The following is a 21,532-nucleotide window of genomic DNA, read 5'->3' on the forward strand; positions in this document are numbered from 1 at the left end:
TGTTGCAATATCTGAATTTTAGAGTTGTAAGAGACCTCTGAGTCATCATCTATTCCAACTCTTTATTCACTGACTGGTCAATGGGCCACCATTCTGGAGCTTGAAGAGATCATAAAAGCCATTCAGTCCAAGCTTTTAAGTAGCTAGTAGAGGAAACTGAGGATGAGAGTAAGGTACTTATTGAAGGCCACATGACTAGTTCCCCTCAGAGCTGCATAAGCCTCTTGATTCTCATTCTCATTCTAGTTCTTTTTCTAATGGAGCATATTCAAAGAAGAAAATTAATCGTATATTGGAAAGAGATTCAACAAGCATGTTCAGGAAAAGACTGGAAGGAAATATACTAAAATGTTAGCAGCTACTTTCTCTGGATGATAAGATTATAAGTGTGATTATCTCTTTTCTTTTCCATGCTTTCCTCTATTTTCTAAAATTTTCACAATAAATACTTAATTAAAAAGATGTCTCAAGGATTATCCTTTGTCTAGGAATTGTGCTTGTGGGGAAGCTAAGGAGACAGGCAAAGGGGGTAAAAGCAGAGGCCTGGTTTATTTTGTTTTTGTGTTTCTGGTATGAGAGAAAAGAAGACTGAAAGGAGGAATCAGAAAAGTTGGGTTTTATCCCAGTTCTGCCAAGAGATTTCCACAAGTTATTTTCCTTTCCAGAGCCCATTTTCTTATTTGGAAAATTAACTTTGAAGAAGTATAAACTTATGTTTTAAATTTATCATTATAACTCCAAGTCTTCGTTTTGAGAGGCAAAGAGACTTAATGCTACAATTAAGCAGAGTTAGACTTAAAAGAGGAGCAGGTTGGTAGGGTAGGGACTGGCCAGGAGTGTGGTTCTGCAAAGGTTGAGTTTCAGATTCCAGCCTCACCTTAAGATTCAAGAAAGGCAGCTGAACATTTGAGAGCGAGCTGGAGAGAGCAGTCAGGATTAAAGAAAAAGCCTGGGAAGAAGAAGGCTTCATAAGGGGGAGAATGAACTGATCTCACCTAAGGAATAAGTAAGAGTGAAATGGGGGGTATTATTTGAGTTAATGAGGTGGCAAGGGGTCTCTCTTCCCCAGTCATCTTATTGAGCATATAAAAAGCAGACCCTCTTAGAAGTTTTAGATGTAACATTTACCATAAAAATTTAAATATTATAAAATTTCTGGCTTATAAAAACTCAACCCCATTCTTCATCAAATTAACAATTTAGAACAAAATATAAGGCAACTTCGAACTGAAATACGACATCCAGCATCTCCCTAATTGGGTGGGTGAGTGTCACCAGGAGCAGAGAACTCTTGCTCACAGATGCAAATACTCTGTCAACAGGATGGAAAAGGGCCTCCTGAGTGGAGAGTGTCTATGAAAAGTTGCTGGAGCCTTGATGACGGGTTGCCATGGTGACTGTTTCAACCATGGAACAGAAACCTTCCTTTTAAGAAGCCCTTTGCCTGCTGCCAAAGACAGCAATCTTTCCCAAAGGCATTTTGTTCTGAGGGAAGGAGAGAAATGAAATCCTTTTTTCTTTCTTATGAATACAATAGAGGAGCTATAAAAAGCTAAATACACGAAAGAGACCCTCTGAACATTGAAACTGCGTGCTGGCATTTTTTTTTTAATCAGTAGAGAGAATATTGGACGGCAAAGAATTCCCACATAAATAAGTACTAATAGTAACATTTGGAATTAATCCAACCTAACTTCAGCATCACACAGCCAAAACCATGTCCCACCTGGTTTTGTTTTTTTTTTTTTTTTTTGAACATTCCATCCCCAGTTTATAAAAACTAAGGTATAGAATACTCAATATTACATCTCTATTGCTTTCTTTTGTATATTAACATTCTGGAATTAGGTGTCCTATCAGTGAATTCAAATGAATAAATTTTTGATGAGAGTGTTTTTGTATATAGCAGAGCTGTGGAACATTAGACCTGAAAGGCACTTTGAGATCAGAGTCCAATATCCTTGCTGTACAGAAGAGGCCTGGAGAAGGAAGCTGATTTGCTGAAGGTCACGTGACCTTCACGGCAGAGGCTGCCCCATAGGTGTCCAGCTCCACTGTCAGAGTCTGGGTGCCTCCCTGTAGGTCCCATACACTGATTCTAGCTTTGCCCACAGCAAGTTTGCTCATACCTCCCTGCGACAAGTGCTATGGATTTCAATGGTGGTCATGTCCCCTTCCCCCAGGAGAAGGTACTCAAGAGTAGGAATGGCAGGAAGGGAGCTGCCTGGGAAAGGGTGACCTTAATGGAAAGGCATTCAGAAGTGAGGAAGGGTGTGTGAGGGGGAACAGAGAGCAGAGACTGGCCAAGGAAGGAAGGAGGGATTTTGAGCCAGGCTAGCTGATGATGGAATCCCGACAATGACTGGGCTGAGGACCACAAACAAGGCTAGGAAATGGCTGAGAAGGAGGTGGTAAGAAACAATGTGCTGTTCTCTGAGGTCAGCAGTCTCAGATTACAGTGATTGGAAGGAGGTGGTTTAGATACTAGACTGGGCATCAGGGTCTGGAGTTTGAGGCCCTGGCTCTGTTTCTAACTTTGTGAGAACTTGGCAGGTTACTTCACTTCTTGGGGGTCTCAGTTTCTTTATTTCTAAAATAAGGGAATTACTATATTGGCCCTAAAATCCTTTACAGCTCTAATCTATGATACAACTCTATGGAATTTCTAAGTTATCCATACTGAGTGCTTTGTATCATGTGTAATTATAAGAAAAAATAGCAAAATACCAGCCATAGAAATCATTGTTGTTGAGAATAGGAAGTGTTAAGGAAATAGAACACAGCACAACACAAGGAGGTACTAAAGGGGTGGTGAAAAGAAGGAGGAAGATGCCCGTGTTCTAGTCCTGGCTCTGCCACTAACTTATTCACTCTGTGTGATCACTAAGGTGTATACACAGACTTTCAAAAACCTATAGTTTCCTAAGTATTTTAGGATGGTGGCTTTGGTCAGCAGAATGATGGCCCTCAAAGATGTCCATCTCTTAATCCCCTGAGCCTGTGAATTTGTTACCTTATATGGCATGAGGGACTTGCAGATGTGATTAAGTTAAGGATCTTGAACTATGGAGATTCTCCTGATTATCTGGGTGGGCCCAATGTAACCACCAGGGTCTTTATAAGGGAAAGAAGCAGAAGGGTCAGAGAAGGAGATATGATGATGGAAGCAGAGGTCTGAGTCAGAGAGAGAGATTGGAAGATGCTGTGCTGCTGGCCTTGAAGATGGAGGGAGGGGCCTACAAGCCAAGGAAAGCAGGTTGCCTCTAAAATCTAGAAAAAGCTACAACTTGGATTCTCCCAAAGAACCTCCAGAAGACTGTGGCCCTGATGACATCTTGATTTTAGGACTTCTGACCTCCAGAATTACAAGATAAATACATCTGGGTTGTTTTAAGCTGCTACGTTTATGGTAAATTGTTACCCAGCAGCAATAGGAAATAAATACAGTGGCTAATTCAGGCCTGGAGTTCGTCTGTTAAAGGTTCAGCGTCAGTGGTTATCAACCCGGGACCCGGGCTGCCCTTAGAAGACCCTCCAGGAGCAAGGTCGGAGTTTTGAGTAGTTCTAAAAGTTCTCCAACAAAATTTGATGTGCATCCTGACTTAGGAACCACTGGCTGCCTGACACCAGCCGGGGATTTTGCTGGGTGAATGTGATTTTTTTTAAGAGAGTGGGAGTTGCTTCTGAGAGAATCTTTTGCTCTTTCTTACCCTAATACTTACATGTCACATCTCTACTTTCCGGAAGACAAAACATTTACTATTACATGTTTGAATTAGAAGAGGGCCAAAATAGAAAGGGAAAACTATATATGAGCAAAACAAAGCTGTTCTGTGCAGTAGATAGCTATTTAAGAATACAAGTTATGTTCCATATTTTAAAAGTGAACAATTTTGTATCTTCTGGACATTCTTAAAATTTCAAAAAGATTTGAAGAAATAATACTATAGCAGATGTGAGACCTTGAAACTGACACTTCCCTTGAGGGAAACAGGCTTACCTGGCACAGGCCACTATGCGCTTGTAGTCCGAGTAGCTATAGCTGGATACTGGCACACACAACAAACAAACAAACAAACAAACAAACAAACAAACAGAAATAAGTGTAAACTGTTTTTAGCTGTTCTGGAACCTCTTGGAACAGAATCATAAAAGAGCAGGTCTCTGAACACACAAAGATGATTTGTGATTTGGAAGTTGGCACTTCGGGGGACTTGAATGGAGATTCGTGGCTACTGACAACCCTAGAAAGTCTTGAAATCATTAGAACAGTTTTCTGCTTTCTAAAAATTTACAATTTAAGGAAGGAGTTATTTTAGGTAAGTAGGGGTTGGTAACGTGTTTGGGGGAGGTTACAGGGAGGAAGAGCTAATGCCTGGATTCTCAAGCAGTTGGAAATTTCCTGTGGAAACAGGCCTCTGGACTACAAACAGAAGTTATCAGGGCAGAGGAACAGCAGACATCCCTGACTCCGGGGCCAAGGGTAGAGGAGGGAGGACTGGGGTATGCAGATGGACTTACTTCTGGACCTGGAGGAGAGAACTAACCCACTAGAAGAGGGATGTGAGGGCCATGGGTAGAGAAAAGAAGGGCACTTTAAGGAAAGATCCTAAGTCCTGAAGAGACCAAGTCGAAAATGGGGGCAGAGAAAAGTGCATTCGCCAGACTCCTTGGAATACATAAAGGATAAGGGTTGGAAACCGAACAGAGTGATGAGAGAAATTCAGGGCCCAGGAACGGAAGGCTGACACACAAAAATAACAGAAACTCAAGGTTCTGAAATTAGACCTTTCTGTGGCTTTACAACTAGTTACAGTCTTAAAAGTAATTTTCAGTCCAAAAAATTTCTGGATCAAGAGTACATACGTTTAGCTTGTTGTTATTTAATATCAATTTACAGCTATTATTCAAAAGTAACCTCTATTATAATAAATGGCAGTAAAAGGGAGGAGGGTATAGCTCAGTGGTAGAGGGCATGCTTAGCATTCACGAGGTCATGGGTTTGATTCCCAGTACCTCTGTTAAATAAAAAAAGATTATAAATAAGTAAATCTAATTACCCACTGCCCCCACAATGGCAGTAATGTTTACTCAGATGTCAACCTGATAAAGAATTTAATTAAGAAATAAAAGGGAAATTTTGTGTTTTGATTTAGCACATTTTTCCTAATCAGGGAAGCTCTTTGGCATTCTTTACACTTAGTCAAAATTACAGTGTAAATCCTGCTGTTTTACCTTCGATATCCTGGGTTTCAATTTTCAAATGAAAGCTGCAAATTTCTTCAGAGGTACTGGTTTTGTGAACCACAGTTTTTACCTATATCAGGAACAAGTAAACAAGAAGACTCTGTTTAAAATGGGGAGTGGAAAAGGTATTAGGTGTTAGTGCTGCTGCAAATGGATGCTTGGAGTGTTTTCATCATCCAGTGCAGGCGGTGCATATTAAAGACCCCCTTTCCCAGCAGCTGGACTTTCAGCAAACTCCACAATCGGGAACATAGCTGAGAAGCCCAAAATAAGCAAAAAAACAATCTCAGGCCAGGCAGAACCTTGGTCCAAATTCCGTGCAGTCAAATCTGAGCACCTGACTACAGAAAAGTTTTTAAGACTTTCATTCTTGTGCCTGTACACTCTAATTTTATGCATAACACCACAAGGCCACAAAGGCTGGTTTTTCCCCATCCCACAAACCACCGTGGTAACAACCAGTTATAGGTGTGCATGGAAGGGCAGGGGCGCTGCCAAAAGTAGGTATAGTGAGAGCAACTAAAAGTGACAGAAAAGTGGACAATCCATCTCCCCCACCCTCATGCAACCTTATAAACAGTCTTTGAAGGAATACACGGACTAGAGAACCCAATTAATAGCCAATAGGATGTGAATTTATGCTCAGAATATGTAGTTTATTTTATTTTAGCCATTTGGCAGTCACAAGTTTTTCTAAGCTGTTTATGTGTATCCATGCAATCTACAGATAAAATAAAAGAAACTTAAACCCTTCCATGTATACATAAATTGCAGTGATGCTGGATAAACGAGGTGTGACTGTTACTAACCACAGAAATTGGTATGCATGTGTGTACATGCATATATGTTGTATGTATACATAAATAAATAAAAATATATAAATTATTTATCTTGCTTTGTAATTGTATATATATATATATATACAATTTCCACAAATACACAGACTACATGCATATAAAGATTAATAAAGCCATTTTCAAAAAGAAATTGTGGGGACAGCTACCAAGATAGCTAGAAAGAATGGTAAGTGACTCTTACCTTAGTCATGGTTACCAAACCCCAGATTTCTGTAACTCTGTGGCAAAGTCCCTTTCTTTTATGTTACTTGGTATAAGCCGACATATAGCCCCAATCAAGCTGGCTCTTCAGGAAATACTCACATGCACCGTAGCCAGGCCGTTGTTTTGTCCAGTACTGAGGACGACAAGGTCATCGTTCAGAGGCACCTGGAAAGATTTTTGCATTCAATATCATTTCTCATGCTTATTTACTCTTCATAAGCACAGATTTATAGGATATGGACAGTAAGAACTATTTCTACTTATTTGTATATTTAAATATACCTTAAAATAATCTAAAATGTGGTCATTAGAAAAAACATGTGTTAGTAGCTGTACACCGACAGCTACTGTTCTCAATTTAGAGCCTAGTTTTTCCGATGTGTCTTTTTCTTTAGGAAATTCTCATCGGCCGTCAAGGTTTTTCAATTTAAAAAATCCAGTAGTAGCGAAGAACATGGGGTATGCTGTCAGGGGACCTGCAGGCCATTTCCCACGTGGCCACAGTCTGCATGTGTTACTGGGGTCAGATGGAACCACTGGCAGGCTCCCAAATGCGTCTTCTCTCTTACTCTACTGCCAAACCTTCGTGTGTGCTGTTCTCTGTATCTGGAATGTTCGTCCCTTTTCAGCTGGCTAACTCCTGATTCTTCCAGATTTAACCAGCTCACCCGGATACCTCTGACAAACTCCTCCCACCTCTCAGCCTGGCTCAGGAGGGCTCCCCTCTGTCCTTCCACATCCCTAGCAAAGATCTTATTTTTCGCTCTTTGTTTAAATGACTGTCTCCTCCACAGCACAAGGGTTCTCTGTGCTTTACTTTTGAACCCCTAGTGCCCAGGATAGAGCAGGCATCCCTGTGTAGGACATAGTAGGTACTCACTGTATGTTCAGGGAGTGAAGAGTTACGTTTGTAAAAGAAGGGTGGAGCAGATGATGTCAAAGGTCCCATCCAGTTATAAAATATTATAAAAAGTCCTTTATTTACCTCTACTGGCCTTCCAAGGAAATTCCTCTCCGTTATCTTATATTGGTAGATGTCACCTTTATGCTTGTAAGAAACTTTGACATCCATATTCAAGCGGAGTTTTTTAACCAGGAGTGAATACTCGGTCAGGCCCTCGATGGCGTTAATTGTATCCTACCGACAATCAGCAAGACACAAAAATAGGTTTACTTACTTACATGCTCCCTCTTTACAAATACCCTTTCTTATGAGAGCGTAAGTCAGCGTTGCCTGGAGATTAAACTCCAGCTGACTGAGTGAAACCGGTTAAGGGTTCCTGAGGAGGTGGAAGGAAGATCTCTCCCTGTCCCGGAGGGATGCTGCTGTTAGCAGGGACAGGAAGGAAGTGTGGCCTCAGGTCCCAGTTCTCCACAGTCCTGAGTGCATGACCTCAGGCAAGTTGCTCTTTGCAGAATGTCTCCAGCTCCTCCCATGACTATGCATCTCCTCAACCTTAGGTCTCAGCTTAAATACCTCTACAGTGAAGCCATAAAGAAGCTCCCCCTTCCCATCACTCTGTCTTAATGTTCCTCCCTCTGCCTTGTAGAGCATTCATCTCAGTTTGTAGTACTTTTATGTATAGCTTATCATTGGCCTCCCCCCACTGCAGTGTAAGATTCACAGGGGCAAGCAGTATATCTTTCTTGGCATCCTCTCTGTTGAGGAGGCACACACATGGTAACTATTCAACAAGTATTTGTTGAGGGAATAAATGGGTGAACTTTATTTTTCTGGACCTCATCTTCCTCATCCATGAAATTAGGAAATGTGACTAGATCAGAGATATCAAATTCATGTCTACCCTTTTTTCTCTGTGTCTATGCAGCCAGTGCTGATGAATGGGGCCCTCTTTTCTGCTAAGTAAGCCTCCAGTCATACTCATGACAAAAACACATTTGCCCCTCCAGATTAGACGATCGCTAAAGTCACCCTGAAGGACGCTTCTAGCCCTGAATTTTATATACGTATACACACACACTCCATCATGGCCCAAACATCCAGGGAACAGGGAAGATGCTAACACGTGAGATAAACTTGAATATGGATGTGTATTATACATCACATAATAGTTAGTTATAACACAAAATATACATGCTCAAATGAGTTTACATTAGTACATGGACAGATAAACATATTAACCAGAACTGCTCTTGCTTTTATTTATTTTTGTGGAAGGGAACATCAGTACCTTGGTTTGCATGGCAGCTACTGTTTATTACATAGGATTTAACATAGCCTTCCTAGCCCTCCATGGTAATTAAGAATCATAAAGGAAGTACTGGGCTTAGAGTCACGAGACATGAGTTTTGATTTTGGCTCTGCCACTAACTCTCCAAATGACTCTCCTGGGGCTGACTTCCTCCTCTGTATGAGGGTGTCAGTGCAGATAATCTCTTAGGGTTCTTGATGCTAGTCATTTATTCATATCTGTGGTTTGCCTGTGTGGTGACAAAAGCATGGAGGCCACAAGGAGTATGGAACGTGGTGTGGGAGGCACTAAAAATGTCTCCTGGAGGATGAAACAAGACAAAGAAATGTTACCTGGGTTGAATAAAAGCCACCTCCATACCGCTGCTCTTCCGATAACCACTTGATGATTGGGTTAACATAATTCATCTCTTTCAAGCTCAGACTGGTAAGTAAGGCATAGGCCGTGGTTTCTACTATTTGCGCTGTACCAGCATTAGGTGCAGAGCTGTCTTTCTGTTGCAGACTACCTTTCCAAAAACGATAAATGGGTGGATTGCCTGAACATCAACAAATCACACTGGTTAATATGATGAGGATGTGGATTTGGCATAACAATTCTAGCAGGTTTCTAGACATTTCTTCTGGTAGTGGCCTTCTGGTTTCCAGAAGCTTCCTGCTCTTTTGTAAGAAGAACTTTCTCAAGGTGACCAATGCAAAACAAGATCCCTTAACACAGGGCTGCTTGTCTTTATTTAGGAAGGTCAGCATGGAACGTCCACGTGTCCTAGGGAGGGGTAGTATGGTAGAGTGCAAAGGGCAGAAAATTGGGAATTAGTAATCCTAGGTTCCAGGCTCTACTCTGCTACTAACTGAGCCTGTCAACTTGGGCAAATTCTTTTAGTTCTGTGGGACTCAGTCTCCTTAAGTGTAGATGGTACTTTTTTTCTTGCAGTGAAAATCAAGTGAGATACCAAATGTAAATGTTTTTATAAACCAGAAAGCACCAAACACATACAAAGGCTTATTGTCATTATCAACACTACAAAATAAATTAGAGAACTTTTCTCCCTGTCAGAATAAAGTCTACATCCTGGAAATTATGCGATCACACCCAGAGCCTTAGTCTAGTCTTCTGTTCCCTACTCCCAGTTTAAAACACTAAAGACAATGTCATATATGCAGCACTTTCCATAAATTAGCTTCTAAATTATTTATTTATTTATTTATTTATTTATTTATTTATTTATTTATTTATTTATTTATTTATTTATTGCTCTAGTAAGTTAAAGCTGTCACCACAAGTCCTTTTTGAAGAATAATCTTTAAAAAATAGTAAAGCATATTTGGAAATCATTTTTGAAGATTAGTCAAAATTCTGATGTGTCCGTTGACAATGCAGAATTCCATTATTTGCACGACTTTGGACAAAAAGTCCAAAGCCCTCCCTCCTGGAGGCTGCATTTAGAATGAAAGGCTGGGTTTTTCAAGATACATCCAGCTCAAACATTAGTTGAATGATTAAATTCCCTTCTAGCTCTTAAATTCTATGACTTTATGATCCATTTCTTATAATACCCAAGACATTTCTTTTGTGTTGTTTAAAAAGTATTATACAAGTGGGTTTTGAGGTATTTGTTAAGATTCAGTCATTTTTAAATGATGACAGAAGTCAAATTTTGTAGATTAGTGATGAACCTCATGTAAGATTTATTAAACTTTTAGGAAACCTCAACCAGGAGAGGGCTCAGAAGTGCCCAATCATGCTGGTGCTGGAATAGGCACGTTGGCCAATGGCCCATGCTCCTCTCTGTTTCCTTACTCATGATCCATAGGAAGCAATATCTTTATTCTTCAAAATGAAATACATCCCTTCGCGGTCAGCCTGGTACAATATAAGCCAGGTCATGCACTCTTCTGCTCAAAATCCTTCAATGGCTTCCCTTCTCACTTGAAGTAGAAGGTAAGGTTCTGAGGCTCCCACTGGTGCCTACAGCACCTTGATATCACTGCGACAGGAGCACCGTGCTGAGTAGAAGCTGACCCAAATTGGGGTGCATGGCTGGGGGAGCGGAGCACAGGCTGGATTTCAGCCTCAGTTCACCTGCTTGCTTGGGTGCTTTGTATGTCGCACAACTGTCACAGGAGTCCTGCAGAGCTCCTGCAACGACCTCCGAGGGTTACATGGCACTCCCTCACCCTTCCCTTCCCTGACATCACTTCCTACCCCTCATCTCACTGCTCTCCAGCCACACTGGCCTCCTTGCCTTCTTGGAGCACCAGGCATGCTCCTACCTCAGGCACTTGCACAAGCTGTTTCTCCACCAGGAAACACCCTTCCAGAGAGCCACCAGCTCACTTCTTCACCTCCTTCAGGTCTTGACTCAAATACCATCTCCTTAGTGAGGTTAAGCCTCACCTCACCCATCTACAATTACACATCGCCCCCTTGGCCGTGTCTCCCTCCCCTGCTTTAGTTTCCTTTATATCAGTCACCACTAACCTATTCACTATATGCAGTGTTTTACTTATTTATCATATTTATCTCTAGCTAGAATGTTAGTTTCATGAAGGCCTGGATTATGATGATGATTATCATTTTTTTGTCTGTTGCTTCATCTCCAGAGCCTAAAATAGTACCTGGTGCATAGGAGGTACTGCATAGATATGTGCTGAGGGAGCGAATAAATCCATGAATAACAGTGCTTATCACACTGCACTGTGACGGCTTGTTCCTTGAGCGCAGGGATTGTTTCTCACTCCACCTTGCACGCCGCCGCCCCTTCCCAGAATTAGCAGACGCTACATGCTTAGTCGACGCTTGCTGAATAAATGTCAGGAATGAGTCATACCTTTAACCAAAGCTTCCTTCTTCAGGGCTGAGACAATTGAACGAAACTGTGGGTGAGTTTTATCTCCCAGGGAAAGAGCGTAAGCAGCAATGGCCAGCGTAAAGGTGCTCTGGGTCGAGAGGGTATTTTCAAGCAGAAAGGTTTCAGCTTTTGTTAGAGCTGTGCTGATTTTCTGGAAACAAGAGCAGAAGATACCTAAGTTTCTTTGTCAAGCATCAACTTGTCAACTGATGGGAACCACTCCCAGGTTGCAGCACCCTGGGGCAGACAAGAAGGATGAAGGGTGGAAAGAGAAGTGACCTAATGGAAATGGATAGTGTCTGGCTGAAGCAAACCCTCTGGGAGAAGGAACAGAGCATAACCTCAAAAACGAAAATGAGACTGGCCAAATTGGGTTAAGCTTTTTGCTTCTGAATCCTCCCCTCCTCTGTAGAGGTTTTCCCATTTAGTTTCTGCTTCCCACATCAGACCTAGCCTCTGGGAAGGAACACCAAGCTCAGGCGTGGCTTTCCTCATTCTTCCCCAGCATAGCTGAGACAGATTCACATTTTCAAAAGGAGCTTTACTAAATAAAACTATAAGGAGCAGAGAAAAAGAGCCAAACTGCCAAAGTGCTTTTTGTTCCTAAGGATTGTTGGGAAAATAGTCTCTATTATTTTGTTCTGAGACAATGAAAATAGTTATTTTGGAAAAATGGGTGAGGAGGAAGCAAGGTGGCCAACACCTTGCCTGGAGCCATCTCTCCCAGCTCCATCCATCTCTCACTCATGTACCACCAGGCGCTGCCAACTGCTCCTCTAGGCCCCTGGGAACCGGTCCTGGTTGATTATTTTGTCTTGTTGACTTTATATGTAGATATAAAAAACAATTCTCTTGAACTCAACGAAAACAACTTTGTGGTTCAAGTCTTACAAATCCCCTTGGGCTCGTCCATCTCAGTTCTGCAGGCTGGTTTGAAGGACAGGTCTAATTTACTTCCCAGATCACGGTCTCATCTCTGTTAACCTTTGGCACCTTCTATGTTGATCCTCTTAAGTGGATCCTCTCCTTTCTCCCCTCAGCTTCCGAGGAAATGAGACAGCCCAACTCAAGGCAGTAAACATGGTACGGGGCACCCTCGGTGGTTTCATGATACAGTGTCTCAAGGCTCTGTATTCCAGGTCGTAGAACGACACTCACATACTTGGCCTAAGACTTAGCAGAGATAAGAGAAGGAAGCAGGGGATGTGGAGTCATGTTTTCATCACAGTTAGAAGTTATGAGTTCCAGTTCCAAAGTCACGATTCAATAGCCTATGACACGGGACAGCGAGGTTCACCTTTCCTACGGGCCTCAGTTTTCTCAGTTGTCAACCAGTGGTGGGACTAGATGTTTTCTAACACCTATCACAATTCTGAAATCCTTCAATCCTGAAGTTGAAGGTATTTTCAAGTCCCTGCCCATGCATATGGTGCATAAATAAAGGAGTGTTGGAGAAAGAAAATTCTTACTTACCACCAGCGAGCATATATCAAAAGCCTTTCTAATTCCAATCACAGCAAAGGCTGTAAGATACAAGGTTTTCTCTCGGGCTTCAGTAGGCAAGGTACCCTAAAAATAAAACATGTTTGAAAAGGAGAGTGAAGTGCTGTCCTTAGAGTGACATGACTGGGCTCTGGTGTCCACTTGGGGCCCCGTCTGGCCCTCTCCCTTCATGCACTCCCGTCAGCGTAGTTGCCCTTTCTCGAAGGTCTTAGGTATACACTTTCACTCCCTCTCCCCTCCTCCGCCTCCCCACCCCACAGCTCCACCTCACACCTCTTCGCCATGTTCAAGTTCACCCTCTCCTTCAAGACCCTGGTAAAATGCCACTTCCTCTATAAAGCACTCTTCTGCCTCTGTGCTCCCATATTTTTTCCTCTTAGGGCAGTGACATTCCAATGCATCGCTTATAAGACCTTCCACGAAGTGACCTCTAGCTACCCCTCCAGCTTTGTTTTGTGCCTCTCACCCCTCAGCCCTCTCGGCTCCAGCTCTTTCAATGAACCACTTTCTCTCTCCACCTCAAAATAACAGGCACGCTGTTCGCTCCACCTGGAGCACTCTTCCTGCCCTCCTCCTACTTAGCTCTCAGGAGCCTGGTCAACTCATTTTCTCAACTCCTCCAACCTAGGTTAGATCTCCTTCCTTCAAAGAAACCATCTATCCCTTTTCTTAGCCAGTATCACACACTGGAAATCACTTACTTAGTGTCTGACTTCTCTGCTAGACTGTGGCCTCCATGGCCCCAGTGACCACACCTGTTATGTCCCTTCCATGTAGCACTTAGTACTCATTCAATACATATTTATTGAACAAATACATGAACACACGCGCACACACACACACACACACACACACACACACACACACTCTTACAGCTTGATTAGAGTTGTTAGTATTTATAACCCGTTTTCCCGACCAGTGTGCGAGCTCCTTTGTGGCAGGGATAGTCTCTGGTCCATCCTTCCCACTTTTCCTCCCCCGTGGCGCCTAAAATAGACCCTTGCATGTTTTACGTGCTCAGTGAATGGTTGTTGAATGAATGCAGATAGATGGATGGATGGGTGGGAACTTAAGAAGAGTATTTTACTCTTCAAACAGCACCTAGATGATGTCAATTGCTCCCGCTTCTGGTTGGGGTCCTAAGCTGTTATTGGCACAGCAGAGGGTTACTCCGGGACCCCTGTCAGCCAGGGAGGCTGCTCATGCCTGATATGAAATGGCTTGGACTGGGGCAGGCAAAATAAATAAATACAAGCTGTAGAATCCTAAAAACAGAAACAACATTCTAAGGAGTAGAAGCTGTTGTAGCAATACTCTGGAGACAATTTGTAATTCAAGCATATAAGTATGTAAGGGTATTTCAACTTCAAATAACACCTTGTTGTACTTTTAAATAAACTGACCCCAATCTCTCTTTCTAACAGAGTATAAATAGGATCCCTCTCATTTTCATGACAATACCTTGCAGCCTAGACCTGTGGGGAGGCTCTGAGGTTCAGGTGCAGATTCCATACCAAGCATATGTGGACAAATTAGTACATTTTACATGTTCCTGAGATCTCTAGCGCCTATGCACTGTGACCCACTAATGCCTGTTATGCTAGATCAGATCTCTCTTATCTGACCTACCCCGAATCATCAAATTCTTTGCCTGTACTCAATAGAAGTTTTTTGCAGGACTGCATATATGTCCCCCTCTCTTCTTCATCCTCCTAAAATGGATAAGAACACAGCTCAAACTTGTAAATAAAACCATGGCTCACCTGTGCATTTGGTTTCCTTACCTGTAATTTTATTGGTTGATACTCAGAATTTTCCTTGAATGATCCATTTTCTAGTTGACAATTCTCAATCAGCCACAATAAAGAATTACAAATTGAATTTTGGTTCTGAGCTACATATTTATTTACTTGTCCAAGTACTCTTAAAGCAAAAGCTGTTAACCTTTAAGACAAAATCAAGTAAGTAAGCATTTAGATATTGAATCCCTTTTATTTTTCAACTTAGTGTGTTTTAGTTCATACGGTGTTTATTCTTTGAAAGAAAAGAACACTTTAAAACATGCCATTCCAAAGTAAGCTGTCACCATTTTACAAGGGCAGGGAAGATTTTAGGAAGACCTCCCCAAACAGTCAAATGTGAGCAGCACATCTTCTGTGATTACAACATCATTATCCTACCCAAGCTGCAAGTTGATGCCTGATGATAAAGAAATTACTCTCTTAAAGTCAAAGACAATAGTGGTGAAATAAATAGTTTTGAGTCAAAGCAGCGGCCCATGGACATGAGATGTGGAAGAGCAAAGTCATAAAATTCCAGACTGTAAAATGTGCACAAGCTATCCAGTCTAAATCCCTGTCAAGGTCTAAATTCCTTTCCCCAGCATCCGTGGGAAGGTTGATCTTGCTTCCCCTTGTGCCATGCCCTTGATGCAGAACTTGCCACCTCACAAGGAAGCTTTAATTCTTGTGATTACTTAGTCTAAAAGCAATTTCAGTCTCTACTGACGTCTCTCAAAGGTGCCTCTTATACCTCCATTCCTCCCCTCTGATTCCTTCACTCAGCAGCCCAGGAGCCAGATGCCCTTGCGCCTCAGACCCCTTGACTCCCTCCTTCCAAAGTTTTTGTTTTAATTTTCTTTTCTAAAAATGAATATCACTCTTTGTACTTTTTGTATCTTCCTCAATTTTTTTGTAAAGTATTCAGTTGTTGGCCATTTTCTTCTATATATATATTTCTCTCAAGGAACTTATGAAGTTGGATGTAAGGTGGGACCCAAGCACTCTATGTTTCTGACTGAACACCATCCACTCAGTCTAGCCCAGAACTCTTCAGAGGCTCTAGAGGTTTCCTGAGAGGCTATCACATCTTCTTGTGGAGATTTCTGTTCTCCAGGTGTTTTGTTCCCAGCTCCTGCTGTGGTGGTTCCGGTCTGCATCAACCCCCACTCCCTGCATCCTGGGTGTTATCCTCCAGGAGTCTATGTGTCTTTTAAAATGTGCCATTCACACATGGTTAGACCCACTTCTAAGGTACAATCTGTGGGACTTGGTGACTGATTGGATGTAGAGCTAAAAGGAAAGAGAGGAGTCAAACTTGGTCAGCAGAATACAAAGTACAGAGTATGGTTATGCACTGACTGAGGGAACAGAGGAACAAAATAATGAATTTGGCCCAGAGTGTGTTTGAAGGGCCTTTGGCTCCCAGGCCCCTAGAAATGTGGATCTGGAGCTTAGGAAAGAAGTTAGGCCTCAAGATACAGATTAGGGAATCATCTGCATAGAAGTTACGGAAGTCATGGGCAAAGATGAGATTGCACAAGGAGAGATTCCAGAAAATAAGGGGGTCAAGGATGAAATTCTGGGGGCTCTCAGTAGTTAAAAGGCATAATCTAAAAGTCAATTATTCCAGATTGTAAACTTCTTAAAAGTGTGTCATACAGTAGAACCTACAAAGCACCTCTCACAGTGTTTTTATTAAATATTTGTCAAAGCATGACAGTGTTTTTTGAAAATAAATTGCCATGTGAATTTAATTAGCTCAGACTCTCTTTCCCTCGAATCATCAGAATTTTGGAAGTTACGATGCTTCACCTAATAAGTACTTATTGAGCACCTACTATATGTAGGTGCTTACATTCTAGTGGTGAGACAAATGGTAAGTGAGGTAAGTAAGAATGTTTGTGATAAATTCTAAAGAGTAAAGGAAAGCTGAGGAGAAGAATATGAAGTGCTGGGATGGGAATGAGATGTGATTTTAGACAGAATGATTAATAGAGGCCTCACTGAGAAGGTGACTGTTGGTAAAGACTTGAGGGAGGTAAGGGAGCCAGCCATGCTGATACCTGGGGAAGAGATGTGAATGGCTTGGATCAGGATGGGGTGTTGGGATGGGTGAGAAGGAGCTGCAGCCAAAAGCATTTGCTGGATCAGATGTGGCTCGTAAGAGAAAGAGGGCAGTGGAGGATGACCTGGCTTTTAGCCTGAGCAACTAGATGAACAGAGTTTCCATTAAGGTTGCTGTTCTTTAGTTAATTAACTACCATATGAAAATGCAAGTCAAAACCTTCTACTTACCAAGTGCTCGCACTTCCGCCTCTCCACATGCTGTAAGAATAGTCCGGATTTTTGAAGGACATGATGCTCACCATCCCTGTGAGGCACCAGGAAGAGAACACAGTGCTTCAGTGACCCCCGTGTCTACTCAGAGTGCTTTACTAGCCTCTGGGAACGGCAAACTTCCTTTGCTGCTGGGCGGCAAGCATGTGCTCTGTCCAACATTGAACTTCTCTAAGGAAGTATATGAATCTCTTGAATTGGGAATTATCAAGTAGAACATTTTGAGCTCATTCAAGAAGGAAGGAAGTGCTCTGTAGAGTTTGGAATGCAGGTGTCTTGTCTCTCATCCAGGAATTCTAGTAAGTTAAGCCAAAATGCTACAGCAAACAGTATTTATTTGTGTAATAGGGTCCATCTCATGATTTTTTGTGTGTGTGTGGCTGAAATGCTTTTACAAGTAAACTTTTGTTTAATTAATAACTTACATATTCATTTAATTAAACTATTAGTGTAAATAAATCACAAGATTTTAATGTACAGTATGTGAAATAGATTTTTTTTTTACCTTCTTTTAATTTTTTCTCCAGGTTCTGTTTCTGAGTTAATGACTTAGGAGAAAAGATGTTCCAATTATCTCCTGCTTCCAGGTAGTGAAAAACATAGAATACTGGGACAATGCTCATCAGCTCCGCTTCTGCATTCCCTTTGGGGAGGTGGGTAAGGGTATCAATGCCTTCCTGACTCAGAACTGCAGACATGATCTCACCTAAAAGCAGTCCTGAAACAAACAAACAAAAATCAAAGTAGATACAATCAAATTTCTATTAATGTCTGAGTAACAGTATATTTTAAATAGAGATAAGAGCAAACATCTCTATCTTTTCCTTTTTGTCTTGGCAGTTGAATTTCTTCTCGGAACTGGGGAGAGGAAAAAAAAAGGATCTAGTTAGGAAGATGGATTTAAAGAAACACCAGAGGCAGGCTTAAAAATACCACTGTAATATGAGGGTAAGATGGTGTAATACGGTGGGCAGATTATAGCATAGAGGACATGGCCAACTAGTTGCCACACAAACTTGATGGCTTTAGATATTATAAACTCTATTATTCAATCACATCCCTAAAGTAAAGCAAAGAGTCTGAACTGTGAATGCTCCATGAGTGCCGTGAGGGCTCTGTCTATACCTCATCATGAGATCCTAGGCAAACCAATTTCTTATATAAAAAACAACAGAGTTGGACATGATTTAAAAAGTTCTTTCCAGTACTAGCATTCTGTGATTCCAAGGTTTTCCTGAGATAAAATGTAGTCAGGACATTCTATCATTTTGATACGTCACTGAGTTTTTAAAGGCTGGAGACCAGGGATAAAACCCACTAACGACACCACTCTGCAAATGTACTGGTACTCTAGCAGAGCAGCGCTGCTTTCTTGGGACCATCTGCAGGTCCTAAAGCCTTCTCTGAAACAGGACTGGCCACTAGGATCATGGAAAGTCCTTTAAGTCTGGAAGCAGCTGCACCTTCATTTAAGAAAAGTCCCTGGGCCAGCGACAGCCCCCAACCTCCACAATGGGAACATGAATCAAGTTGGAAGAGTGATTGGGGATATGAAGGTGGGAGTAGGAACAGAGTTCTCCTGGAGGTGGATTTGCAAATGAGACTGAGTAGAGAAGAGGAGAAATAAAGTAAGCATGAGAATATTTGTTTTTGTTTGAAACACAAAACGAAATAAGAAATAAAAATGGCACTTGTTAATTTACCTTTTACACTCACAACCCTTTTGACTTTTGTTTTGGGGACCAAATCTAATGGTACTCTGTATGGGAACTCCTTTCGTCTGCTAATAACACCTGAAATTTAAAAGAAAATTATTAGATTTACACAGAGTTCTTGAGGGAAAACTATCTGCAGATTATTTATAATATATCTACCTTCAAGGAACTTTTTAAAGTAAAAGACCTTTATAATAACAATATTAAAAATTTAAGGGGAAGTTAAAAATAATCAAAGATTTTTATCAAACTCTAGGCTTATATAATCTCTTTAAATAAAGCATTAAATTTGACTGTAAGCCCCCCGGTCATTAAAAGATAGGAAACAAATAGGTTATAAAAATCTTATTCACCAGTAAAAGGCAACATGCCATTTTGTCCAAAGAGAGACAATTGTTCTTGAAACTGAAACCTAAAAATAACTAACATGTAATTCCTTAGTCAAAGAAATGTGAAGATTAGCTCCACTGGGAAACATGCCCTGAAATTCTTTCCACCTTCTCCTGTCTGTCTAAATGAGACACTTTCCCCTCTCTGCACAATAACAGAGTTTAAGCATGCCTGTATCAGAGCATTTTCTACTGTAACCATTGATTTATTTCATAAAAGTGATAACATTTATCATTCTCCTGGTAGACTACCAAGCACTCTGCTAAGTTCTTTAAATGCATTGTCACACTGGATCCTCACAAACAACCCTGTGTGCTAGGTCTATTATTATTACTTTAATTTTCTAGATGAGGAAACTGAGGCTTAGAAAGCAAATTGCTCAAGGCCACAGAGCTAGTGCAGGTGAAGCTGCATCTGAACTCAGGAAGTTTTACTGCAGACCCCACGGCGTCACCACAGACAGACTCCCCCTCCTACTGCCCTGCTAAGAAAGCTCTTTGAGGGCAGGAACCATCTCTTTTAGACTGCTATAGTCCCACACAGTCCCTGGTACATGGCAGATGTTAAAAAAAAAAAAGTGACATTTTGCATTTTATGGCAAACCACATGGCTTTGCAGAAGAAATAGGAATGTTTCCCAGGTAACTTCTTTCTTCATTAACCTTTAACAAATGCTGAGGATATGATGTTAAAATTAAACCCAGTAAAGACTTTTAAGAGCATTTAAGTGTGGCTGAAAGAGCACTGAGTTCAGAAAGAGCTCACTTTAGATGTGTCACTGGGCAAGACACTTTGTCTTTCTAAGCCTTGGTTTGCTCGTCAGTTAAATAAAGGTAAGAATATTTTCCTCAAAGGGTTTTTGTGACAGTAAAAACAATATAGACAAAGAGACTGGCAAACAGTCTTTGCTCATTATATGGTACGTAGGACAGTAGGTTGTTTGAGATTATCTAAATTTGATCCTCTACCCTTGTTTCCATTGATACTTGCCCTAGACTATTTCATTTCTTGTTAGCAACTTTTCTACCAGATGGAAAATGTACAGAAGAGAAAGCTAAAACTAAGGGAAGTTAATTTTACTCCTCGTCAGAGATCCTAATAAAAGGTCCATCAAGACATTACATGTAAAAGTAGATGTCAGAGAGATGAAAACATTTATAACTTAAATCTGTAAAACCAATAGGATAAAGTACACAACAATATCTTTGTGAATTAAGAGCAGAGAAAGACTTAAGAAATAGAACAGGATCTATAGCACAATTCGTTTTACATCTTAAAAAGACATACACCACAACAAAGTGAATATAGGCAATATTTCATAATAATTTAAATGGAGTATAACCTTTAAAATTGTGAATCACTATACTGTACACCTGTACCTTGTACATCAACTATGCTTTAATTTAAAAATAGCGTACATCAACTCTGCCTTAATTTAAAAAGCTAAAAATAAATAAATAAATAAATAAATAAATAAATAAATAAATAAAGACAGACAGACATACACATATACAACCTTACCTCCCTACACAAAGACATTTACCAAGCATATTACCAAGCAAATAAAACATGAGAGGGGCCTGCCCTGACCAGGGATGAGGGTGTGCCAGAAGTGAGAGGGGTGAGGAACTGAACTCTCTGCATCTGAGATATGAAAAGAATTGCAGGAGAGAGCTTGTTAGGGAGAGGAAGTAGGAACCAAAGGCGAGGGGTCGTCTTGAGTATTGAGTTTCTGTATTTAGTCTCTTTTTAAGCTGATGTCACACAATTTTAAAATTTATTTATTTATTTATTATTTAATTTGGGGGGAGTTAGGGCTGGGAGGAGGTAATTAGGTTTATTTTTAGGGGAGGTACTGGGAATTGAACCCCGGACCTCGTGCGTGCTAAGCATGCTCTCTACCACTTGAGCTAAGCCCTCCCCATGATGTCACACAATTTTAATTACTATTACTTTACAATTTGTTCCAAAACCTCCTTCTCCCTCACTGATATTTTTCTCAGATTTCCTCTAACATTATTGCCTGTTTACTTTTCCAAATACATCTTAGCCTTTAAAAAAAAAAAGCTCCATGAAGTATCATACTGGTATAGCAATTCCAATATACATGTATTGGAAGTATTTAATAAAATCTCAAATAAACTGGACAGAATTGGTTGTCATCTTTACCCTAGTTAGCATTCTGGAAAGTAACAAAGCTGCCTGAGTCTAAGTTATCTAAAATGGTAAGTGGAAAAAGTCGTATGACAAGACTGGAAAGAGGCATAGAGATTTTTTTTAACCAAGATTTTTAATGGAGAGATGTATTCCCAGATAAAGGATAATTGCCATCTGGTGGCCCTGATGTTCACACGTAGGACGGGTAAGACAGGGCCTTTTGGAAAGCTGTCTGCAATAATGTTAGAATAGGAGGCATAAGGGTGAAGAGGCAGAAA

At 41.0% G+C, this 21,532-nt stretch overlaps 1 protein-coding gene across 1 annotated transcript in view; it reads right to left on the reverse strand.

Moving 5' to 3' along the window:
• C5 (complement C5) overlaps positions 1-21,532 on the reverse strand; it is a 75,003-nt gene that overhangs the window by 11,124 nt on the left and 42,347 nt on the right. The window contains exons 23-33 of the mRNA XM_031450343.2: positions 18,697-18,786; positions 17,499-17,711; positions 16,952-17,027; positions 14,660-14,819; positions 12,846-12,941; positions 11,352-11,523; positions 8,854-9,059; positions 7,294-7,446; positions 6,408-6,473; positions 5,236-5,317; positions 4,001-4,049 (exon numbers count right to left, since the gene is read on the reverse strand). Coding sequence (XP_031306203.1) covers positions 4,001-4,049; positions 5,236-5,317; positions 6,408-6,473; positions 7,294-7,446; positions 8,854-9,059; positions 11,352-11,523; positions 12,846-12,941; positions 14,660-14,819; positions 16,952-17,027; positions 17,499-17,711; positions 18,697-18,786 — 1,363 coding nt within the window. The remainder of the gene's footprint in view (positions 1-4,000; positions 4,050-5,235; positions 5,318-6,407; positions 6,474-7,293; positions 7,447-8,853; positions 9,060-11,351; positions 11,524-12,845; positions 12,942-14,659; positions 14,820-16,951; positions 17,028-17,498; positions 17,712-18,696; positions 18,787-21,532) is intronic.

The sequence above is a fragment of the Camelus dromedarius genome, chromosome 10, assembly GCF_036321535.1.
Source record: "Camelus dromedarius isolate mCamDro1 chromosome 10, mCamDro1.pat, whole genome shotgun sequence".
Taxonomy (NCBI): Eukaryota; Metazoa; Chordata; class Mammalia; order Artiodactyla; family Camelidae; genus Camelus; species Camelus dromedarius.